At 46.1% G+C, this 10,612-nt stretch overlaps 1 protein-coding gene across 1 annotated transcript in view; it reads right to left on the bottom strand.

Moving 5' to 3' along the window:
* The window catches only part of PPP1R16B (protein phosphatase 1 regulatory subunit 16B), a 46,221-nt gene continuing 35,609 nt past the window's right edge, over positions 1 to 10,612 (bottom strand). The window contains exons 4-10 of the mRNA XM_075166342.1: positions 8,343 to 8,446; positions 7,898 to 8,022; positions 5,763 to 5,888; positions 5,331 to 5,406; positions 4,157 to 4,286; positions 3,260 to 3,428; positions 1 to 2,638 (exon numbers count right to left, since the gene is read on the bottom strand). Coding sequence (XP_075022443.1) covers positions 2,117 to 2,638; positions 3,260 to 3,428; positions 4,157 to 4,286; positions 5,331 to 5,406; positions 5,763 to 5,888; positions 7,898 to 8,022; positions 8,343 to 8,446 — 1,252 coding nt within the window. The 3' untranslated portion in view covers positions 1 to 2,116. The remainder of the gene's footprint in view (positions 2,639 to 3,259; positions 3,429 to 4,156; positions 4,287 to 5,330; positions 5,407 to 5,762; positions 5,889 to 7,897; positions 8,023 to 8,342; positions 8,447 to 10,612) is intronic.

Genomic DNA, 10,612 nt, shown 5'->3' with positions numbered 1-10,612 from the left:
TTACCTGAACTGAGGTTTTAAAAAAATCAGATCAACTGCTACCATTTTCTAATTTGTTCCTAAAACTGGTGAGGGAAGAGAATTGTATCTTCAGAGTTTGAAAGAGCAAATTGTCAGCCTGTTAATAACCTCTCAGGTCCAAAAGTGTTTCCTGCGGAGCGTGGTTGTGGTGGTGACACAGCCACCTCTGCTGCCTCGGGGAGCCGAGAATGAGGAGCCCAGAGCCCTCTATCATAAAATATCCAGCTCCAGCGACGGGCTAGATTTGATGGGGAGCAGAGGGTAGCGCTTAACAGTGACTGGCAGCCTAAGTCAACTTTTTATAGCCTAGAAAAAAAGAAAAGGCTGTGAGAATTCCCGAAGGGAGAGTGTATGTGTGAAGTGTAATATTGATGTCTAACAGCCGCCAGCTAAAATGAAGATTGGTGGAAGCTGCGTTTGCTGTTGCTTGGCTGAAGCACAACTACGTGAGCTGGATTTAATCCACTGATGGCTTACAGAGACCCAAACTGGCTTATGTTTTCAGAGTTTGGAATTTAAACTGCCCGAGAAGACACACATTCATGCAGGCAAATACTTACGTGTGCAATAGCCCCTCTGTGCAGAAAAAGGGTTGAAGATTTTCAGTTACTTCTGTAGATACAACTTGTTAACTCAACTGTGGCCAGTTCCTCAGAGCCGTCTCCCACGGGGCACTCTCCTTTCACCTCCCCCGGGCATGCAAAGCCTTAACTTGCTGAAGAGCCAGTGCCAAACCCCCCGGCTATACCATGCTGGCGTTTCTCAGGTAGTCTGTCAGAGCTAACACGGACTACACTAAAACACTGGTGTTGGTGTGCCAACCGCTCTACAGCAGAGAGGCTTTGCTAAGCACTGCATGGCGCTAGGTGACTCCCTTATACATTTAAGTCTTCTGACAGCTACTAACCACTGCTGACGACTTCAGCATGGGAGCTGGAAAAACCGACAAAAAAATATCCTGCCCTGCTGCAATGTTCAACTACCAAAGCAATGATTTAACATTTATTTATCAGCCAAAGACTGCAGGTTAATGCAAGTGTCGTAACATCTAGGGAGATTAGAAATGCTTTCATGACGTTTCTAGATTAGTGTCGGCAAGCCTTTCCTCCTCATCCCTCCTGAGCCCTGTGGTTCTGGAAATCCAGAAAAATCAGAACGCAAAGCATACTGCCCCTAGTATCTGTGTTGAGCGTACAGAGTAAATAAACAGAATCAATAGGAAAGTGAGATCAGCAAAAGTCTTTTCAGTTTTAACAAATTAAGAGTCTAAATAGTACAAATAAGGATTTTAAATTACTTATCCCAATATAGACCTTTGTCAGTATTTTATTGCAGTAAAATTCTATTGCCAGGGCCCCTTATTGCAACATCAGTTTTAAAGCCTATCGAGTGAAGCCTGTTCCAGGCAAAGTTCTGCTTAAAACCTGATGGCAGTCTGCACTGACGAGTTTACACGAGCAGAACAGGACCCAACCAGTGCACAGTTTTTGATGGTGAGCTGTCACTGCAAGGAGATAACACCTTGCAAACTTCCTAAAGCAAGCGCAGCATCTACGCTTGCTTGTTGCTCAGGCCCTGTAAGTGCTGGATCCAGCTGTGCGGAAAACAGCTCTGTCCACTCTTAAACCCTGTGCGGGGACTGATCTCCCCTCCAGGATACATGCATCACCCAAGAGTGAAAATTCAGGTCTGAACTGTCACCTTCCAGAAGCTTGGTGACTTACAGCAAGAGGCTCAGATGCAAAGATTTTAATTCAGATCCTTTCTTCGTTCCAAGGCATCTCATGACTTCCCAAGGATGGGGAGGCAGTGCACCATACCTTCTTCCCCAGGGAGCAAGACTAGGGCGACTCTTTTTACATCATACTGATGCACATCCCTTCCTCTCCCAAGAGCCTTGCTCCACCTGCATTACTCATTCAGCTGCCATGGACGTAATTGGCAGGGTAAAGTACAATTCAAGATGAACGAGGCCGCCACAGTCAGGATGTCCATAACCAAATTCTCCCTTTGGAATGCAAACAACCTGGCCGCTGCGATGGATCCAACCAGCCCACCCACGTCTTGTTTCCTCTGGGGTGAGAAACAGATGAGACTAGGAAATTCTGCAGCACCCATGCACCTTCTCTTCCATTTCCTCCATGGGAGCTTTGAATTTCAAGAGGGGTGGATCCCCACTGGACACTGTGTAATACACTGAGGTCCCATTGGAGCTGTAGGGAGAAGTCCTGGATCCGATTAGGTGTGACTTGGCCTCACCCCCGTTCTCGGCAACTCCTCCCATGCCACTGCCGAAGTGGGTGCTGAGGAAAGGGTGATTGAGGAGTTTGGCTGCAGCCCGCTGCCGCTTAAGTTCGGAGAGCGTTTGATGGTTATGCTCCTTGTAGGCACCCCAGAACTGCTGTGTGTCAGGGAGCCCGGGGTTGCCGTAGGGCAGCATGTGGCCTGGATTACTGTCAGGGTCAGCGTGCATACTCCAAACGTCCCCGTTGGAAAAGGTGTACTGGTAAGTGCTGGCAGATGCCATGAGTCCATTCTGGAGGGGGATTTCAGAGTCACACTGGGTGCTTTTGTTTGCTAACTCCGGAAGGAGGGAAGAGTTCTCCAGCACTGAATTCTGTAACAAGAAGACATGAAAGAAGAGCATCTTCCCCCATCCCTCATAACGCAGTTCACCCCTGTGACAACTGCCTAAGCCTGTCACGCTAAGCCCTTCCACCAGACAGCAGCACAAACGTTGAATTCACCCACTAGCAGGACCCTGTAATGCTGTGAGCCCCAACCAGGAGCTGGTTCCCAACCAGGCACATGGAACATCAGCTCAGACGGACTCACTTACAAAAAAAAGTAGATAGATAAGCATATTAATATAACATGACAATAACTGAATTAAAAACAAATAACTGCAAAACAAGATTACAATGCTTTTGTGATTAGCAGTTTGTTAGCACTAACAAGTTGGTTAGCTGGTTAGAGAAATGCGCATGCTATTTTTTCTGAACTTCCTGGTTCACTAGGGCCATATCTCAAAACTATGCAGCTGTAAATCCAAGACAGGCTTTCCACGTGAGTGGGATATCCCAGTTTATACCAAAGGAGAATTTGGTCTTTTGCTTACACCTGATGGATGAGGTTTATGAATTTTTCAGCCACCTTCCATCCCGGGGCACCCACTGCTACTAAACCTGCGCTACCAGCCCTCCTCACTGACTCCCATAATACAGAAGAGATTCCTTACGGGGTCTGTATTCTCCTGGTCAGACCGAGTCTCCCCAATTTCTCCAATGAGACCCGAATTTCTTCCTTCTTCTGCCGCCCCCAGCTGCTGCCAGACGATGGCCTCCTTCTCGCACTCCTTCCTGTAGAGGTTTGTTCGGTCCGAAAGGCTGGCCCTCCGCACCACCTTCCTGCGGGACAGGGAGAAGGGGCATGGAAGCCGTCAGCAGGACATGACATTTCCTCTTACCCTGTAGCTCTTCTCACCTCCTCCTCGCGCCTCACAGCCTCTCCCACTGGAATGGAACGTGAATTTAGCTTCCTGGCACCCACGCAAAGAAAGGCACTAGTGTGGATATTAAAGGTGGGAGGAATTTTAAGGGGTTTTAAAGTAGTACTGCAAATCTGCGTTAGATCTCATACAGCTCAGCTAATGGATCTACTCTGCAACCAGGGGAGTAAATGTAGAGGGAAAGGGCCCAAGGGCTGTTTAGGGAGTTTTGTGGTTTGCAGGACTGCTTTGGTGTCTAGTAAACATCTTATAAAGACCTGTGCAAACTGTCTCTGAACACAGTATCTTGGCCATTAGCCATATTATTGAGAAGCTCAAGTTAATCCATTTGAAGCACTGATTCTCAGACACCACTATCAGTGGTTTAACAGGGTAAATTCTCACCACTTGGTTCTCTGTTCGGAGCAGTTCTTAAACCACAACAGTGCAGAGCCATTTTCCCCCTTTAGTGAAAGAACCACTCTTCAAAGGAGCTCTGCCTTCAGCAGAAAGTCAGCTTCTGCCCTTCAGAGTTTGTTCGGAAGGGACAGATGGGTTGTTCTCCGCACGCCGGCCGCAGGGTGCTCTGCAACCACGTCTGGGTGGCCAAGTAACGCGCCGGGTGACTGCAGGGAACAACGCACTTACCCCCGGCTGCCAGTGCTGGAGGTCCTTCGACTCAGGGAGGATTTATGCCTCATCTGAGACTTCATGATCACATCGTGTTTGTGTTTCAACTCCAGAAGTAATACTTTGAATTCCTCCTCTTCACACAGATCTATGGCACAGGCAAACCAAGCCATTAATCAGACGGTTCAAATGTGGTACCATTAATATCATGTTACTAACTGCGCCTTCCTAGAATATACAACTGCAAATGCTAGGAGGAAGAGAAGGGAAATTTAAGCAGAATATGCTTAGGCACATTAATCTCTAAGCAAATTAGGAGAGGCAGAATGGTTTGGACACCTCAACAGGAGCAGAAAACAAGAGCTGCTGATTGTGACAGGGGCTCAGCTTTGCAGTGATCCAGCTATTCAGCTAGGTTTTGTCCCATCTCTGCAGCATTCTGTGCCTTTATCCGTGAAAGGGTGAGAGATATATTGACCACTGTATCAAAGCTTCAAGATGGGAGGAAAAGAAGTTTCTGTAATTACCAGACTGCAGCTCCCCTGAATACATTTTTACTTAAACCTCCAAAATAAGAATATAGACAAAAGCAAAGCAGATCAGGGTAGAAGACAAGAACTTTTGACCTTCAAAGCAAGGATGCACAGATTTTTCAATTAAGGCTCATAAAACCTTTTGACAAAGAAAATGTGGTGCAAGGTTATAATACACATGGTCAGATGCTAGCACTTCGGCATTTTTACTTCCAATCTGTTCCAAGTCTTGTGTGTGCTTTCTCTTTCCTCTCCAACCCCTTATAGCTTACCACACTTCATTGCATCAAAGCAAAGTTAGACACCCAAGTCTTAGGGCTGCACTCAACAGCTGCTCAGGTCCAAGACTACAACGTAAGTTCAGGGAAACTCCCAAGCAGAGGTACAGAGGGATAACATGAGTGGAAACACACAGGAGAAAGACTTAGTGCTTGAGAAATTCCTTCTCCCTTGTTTGTATGAGCAGAAAGAACCGTTTTCAGAAGTAACAAAGTCGGCACTTCAAAACTTAATACCAATTACAGTAACTGCAACTTGAATTATAAAGACACCTGAAAAATAACATTAATGCTTCTGAAAGCACCATGTGAAGACTCCAGCACGCTTAGGAGGAAAAGCTTTTCTTAGCGATCTCTTTTTTTTAAGCTTAGTAAACTCACCTATTGGCATCTCATCCAAAGATGTCCTGGCACTCAAACTAGCCCCATGGGACACAAGCAACTCAGCCATCTGCATCTAAAGAAAGGGAAAGAAAGCCACGTTGATAGAGGTAGGTTAGGCAATCGCTTTCCTCCTCAAAGCTTAAAAGTTGGAATAGGATAAGAAGCAATGGCATGCAGGCTCAACTCGCCTCAAATTACTCTGGTACGTGTGTGATGTTAAACATTGTTCCTGCCATCCAACTGCACAGACATACTCTCCCCGAACTTTCTCAGCAACAGGTTCTTTTTGGGGCCCCAAGGACCTCATCTGACACTGTCCAGTGAGTCCAGCCCTAGTACAGATTTCTTCCATTTGCAGAGTACTCCACAATTTGTCCAGGCAGAAAGAAAAGTCACCCTCGTACATGACATTTGCAACAAAATCATTACCTGTCCCCAGAAAGCAGCAGCATGAAGAGGTTCCCAGCCGTCCCAGTCCTTAATATCCAGGCTTGCCCCTTGGTCAAGAAGGACTTCAGCTGCGTGCAGATAACCATTGGCTGCAGCTATATGCAGCTAGGAGACAAGGAACAGAGCATGAACCCCCTGCAAGGACCACGAATGGTTTTATACACCAAGTTTCAGTGGAATTTCTTGGATAACGTCTGAGTCTAGATCTGGACAGGCAGCACATTTCAAATTTGGCAGATGCCATCAGGTCAAAAGCAGGTTGTTCCCGTTACTAAAACTCAGTATTAGCTGCATATAATTCTGTTTGGAGAAGAAACTGCTTAACAGTTCTTAAAATAACTTACATATATGGGTTAGAAAAATAATGTTTTCACATTTTAAATCAAGGGCTCTTAAGTGCTTCCCAATCGGTAGGGAAACAGCACCATCAAAACGGAAGCCTGCTATGGAGAACATCATCCACTGTAAACTCTGCATTCCTCATGCCAAAAGAATGTCTCCTCTTCCCCACTTAAGTGCTGTGGATATGATTCTTTTGATCAAATTTTCAGCCTGCTTTAGTCAGGACTCCCTTCATGCAATTGCACTTCCGCTCTTGCTATAATTGTTTTCACCATTTGAAAATAAAAAACATTTTAATCCTTGGCTACTTTTAGTTAAAGGAATATGATTTTTCAGATATTGGCTTCTAACTACAACCATCACTTTGGAGACATCAATAATAGTCTCCTTTAGTCCCCCACGACACTTCATGTCTCTGAAGATTTTTATAATTGCGGTCTGCTGTTGCATCTCTGAGCGAAACATTGACCTATGCACTACTCCGAAGGTTTGAACTCCACTCAGAGCTCATCCTATTTCAACTGTGCTGAAGAGGAGAATTAAAGCTTCTTTTCAAAAATTTTCAAGTGGATTCCATGACACAAAGTAAAACCCTCTGGAAATAAATTCTGATGCTTTCTGGCAATTCAGTTAATTTCTACATAAATATTATGGCCCTGGGTCATACCCTTTAGAGGCCATATGAATTAACAAGGAATCACTTGGGGGTGATGTGAAAAGGCAAGTCAAGGGGTCTGCTTAAATTTACGTATATAATCCTTGTTAAAGGGAAAAACGTTAAAAAAAAAAGCTGCAATAAAAGCATCAGTCATCCGATTATCTTAGAGGGAGCCTGCCCTCCCCTTACGCTTCTGGTATATACTATAAGTGACAATTTAGATTAAGAAAACTGAATGCACTGCCGTAGTCTGGCCATCAAACAAATGACACCAAGTGGCCTGGGTATCAGTTATGTCTGGGCTGTATGGAAGTCCCAACACGCGTGACAGCATTACTGAACTTTCCCTAAATTGGGACTGCTGTAAGCAAGGATTTAAGACACACGCTTGCAGGTGAAAAAGAAGGGAACAGGACTAGGATTGTTCAGCCTTCTTGGTCCCTGTCCAGACAAATCAGGTGCCAGCTTGCTTTGTGCTGTACATTTGTCCTGGGTGCTCTCCTCTGCCCAGGGGCAGATGCCATCCTACGCGAATAAACGCAGCACCCCGTCGACTCCGTATGAGCCAGATGCTATGCAAAGCAGAAAGAAGAGGAGGCAGAAATTCTCCAGAGTGCTCAACACCAGACCCTGCTCCCATGAAAACCAGAGGACTCTTGCGTCTCCTCCGTGGGAGTCAGATCAGACTCCGAGACTAGCGAGAAGCAAGAGATTACTGGGAGGTCGTTCAGTCCCGTTTCCCCAGAGGTCAGCAGAAGTGCTATGTGCTGCAGCTCCTCACTGTGGGATTTCTTCCATCTTTCTTTGGAAGCTACTGGTACCAGCGGCTGTCAGACAGGATGCAGGAGCTCAGCAGCCTTGCTGCAGGACCTGAGCTGCTGGACAACTTCACATGAACAAAGGATTCGCTTCAAAAAGTTATGTCAGCTGTACTCAGGGACAGAGCCTGTTCCTCCGTGACAACAAACTAAAAGAGGGAAAAAGATCAAAATAGCTTCCTCACTCCTCTCAGTGACTTGTACGTGTTGATTTTGTATAACTCCTGCCGCAGGGCAGGTTTCATAACCTACGGGCTGAAGGAAGGCAAAAGTGAAGCCGCAGCAGTTTCACTCACCAGCGTAGCACCTTGGGCATCAGTCCTGTTCAGGTCTTGTCCAGTGGCAAGTATGTCATGAATGTCACAGATCATGACCTGCTCTGGAGCAGCCCGCATCTCATTGATCCTTTCCTGTGTGATTCCTGTTAAAAGTCCAGTTGGAGAGAAAAGAGTTGTAAGGAGTCTTTGTCTCCACTGACTGAGTAAAATTAGAGTTAATAATTCCTGGTTGATATGACCTGATCCTTTTCAGAGGCTATGTAGCTGGAGGGACTGACAGCTGTCCTTCACCCTCATCAGTATTTAGGAATCAGAGAAACTAGACAGAGTCAGGTTCCAAGAAATTATGCCAGGCAGCAGCTCTCTGCTTTTCTCCAGAGGCAAATCAAGAGCTGAGAAACAAGGTAATTTTTAGTACTGCATTGACCCATTTTTGTATTTTACACGAACTCAGTCTCCTTACCTTGATAGGCCATGCAAGTCTCAATGACATCCAGAGTTGGCTCATCTTCACAGAGGTCATACGGCATGTTGCCATCTGCATTCACTGCCAACAAGTCTGCTCCACTGCAAGGAGAAAGCAACGTTACACAAGAAAGGACCTCAGATGTCCTAGAGCAGCCAGTGCCAAACACTGGGATAAATGCTTAGCAAAAACTAACTGGGGTTTCATAGTTGCCCAGATGTCACCAAGATTTGTGTGAGATAAGAAAGATTTGAAGCAAAGCCACGGAGCTGTGAATGGGGAAGATAAATTCCAGAAGCGGATGAAAGGCAGCACGCTACGCCTTCTTCATGGGTTGTGGGGGACATGAGCCACTGAGCCGTTCCGGTCGTCTCCTGATCCTGGCACTGGACAGACTGGCAGCTTCTCAATGATAGAAGTGATTTATTTGCTGAATTTCTGGGTAACAATGCCAAGCAACCACCAGGTGCTTGTTATCTGGGCATCTGGCAGTCCTTCCATGAAAAGTTTGCAAGGACCAGAAAAGTTGGGATAGAGAGAGGGGCTACGTGGTGGAGGGAGCCTTCCATCTAGCCAAGGGCACGTTGGCAAAAAATAGCAATAAAAAAAATATCCTGTCAACTGGTGAATTTTTCTTTCTGATTGTCCAAAAGCACTTCTCTAAATGCTTTAGTGACCTCCAGGAGGTCACTATTTGGAAGTAAAATTGCCAGCTAAATTGATCACTGTCCCCATATTCCCACATAGTAGAAAATTTCCAGCACCTTCTGAACTGTGCCGTTTTAGCTAGCTGTTAAATGGTCTCAGCTGAATTCTGATCTACCTTAACAGTTACCAGCCATGGAAGGACAGCAGGCAGTATCCACTTGCATTTAGATTCCTGTTTCTTTATTCATTTTTTTCCCCTCTGCCTGAGCAGAGCAAACTACATTGAAATTCACATTTGCAAAGTACCAGCGTTAATTTAATCCTCAAATAAAAAAGCAAGGAATTGGACATCTTTTGTGGGCTCCTTCCTCTGGTGGTCTCCAAGGGTTCCAGGTCCCACCACCAGTAACATTGCCTTCAAAAGCAGTGTTTAACCAGTCATTTGATATGTGACACCTCCTGTAAAGGACAACTTTGATTGTAGCAAACAAATGAAATCACCCCATTCCTCAAAAGTCCAGAGGAAGACTGTTTCTGAGCATGGGATCGTGACATTAGGCTACTAGAGTCCAAATCTGCTGGCAACTACTCAGGGCGGTCTATGACAACTAGGGCCATAAACTCCAGCTCCTCACCTTGCCACCCATCCCCATGACACTCCCTTATCTCCAGTTAAGAGTCAGGAATGCACTATATTGTTCCATATTTGTTTGCTCCATTTTTATGCCTCCCATCCAAAAATTTCCTAACCCAAGTGGGAACGTCCTCCAAGGGATGATTGTTTGCATCCTCCACTCCACTTCCTTCATTATACGGCCAAAGAAGAAGGGCCAAAATTTCAATCCTAGTGTCCCAAATGACAGCATCACAGGAAGAAGTCTCCCTCCCCGAGGGAGAAGCAGCAGGCACTGCTGTGCCAGGCAGCATCTTAATGCTCCCAAAGCACCCCCTGCTCTCTACACCGTCACTCCGGGAAGTGGAGGAGAACGCTCCGTAGGGAGTCAGGACTACCTGCTCCAGACAGGCTTCACAGCAGGTGCTCATTAAATCTGCACATGGTATAGCTCAAAACACATCCGGCTTCCTCCTCCTTGCTGGCAAGTCTAGAAAAGACTTGGGCTTTAGGGCCTCGGTAAAGTCAAGCGGAAGGTCCAGTGCGAGCACCCTGTGTCACACCGCTGGGGAAGAAACGCATTACAAGAAGCTAACTGGTTACTAATTAAGAGCCAGTAAGACAGGTCACAAAGTTCACCCAAGTATTTGAGCTATACAAACATGCTGCTGTCCTCCTACATCAGTGTCTCTTTGGCTGTGGCTGGAAGACCTGAAGGCGTGTTTAAGAGCTTGAGGGTGGATCCTGCTGGCTGCTCCTATTTCTACCCATCCAGCAAGCATGGTTCAACACACACAAACACACACACGTACACACCAGAATGCAGGCAAAAAGTGGCAAATTTTGGCCCAGCCTCCAGAAGCTTTGTGAAACTGTCAAGTCACCTAGGGTTTTACTGTGTTTCCTCAGCCTTTCTGCTCTTCCTCCTCCACCCCCTTCTCCCCCAAGCAGGAAGGAGTCCCATGAATAGCCTGAAAGCAGGGAATAATCACCACCGCTGCCATCT

This window comes from Calonectris borealis, chromosome 17 (assembly GCF_964195595.1).
Source record: "Calonectris borealis chromosome 17, bCalBor7.hap1.2, whole genome shotgun sequence".
Taxonomy (NCBI): domain Eukaryota; kingdom Metazoa; phylum Chordata; class Aves; order Procellariiformes; family Procellariidae; genus Calonectris; species Calonectris borealis.
This window is presented reverse-complemented; position numbering and strand designations above follow the sequence as displayed.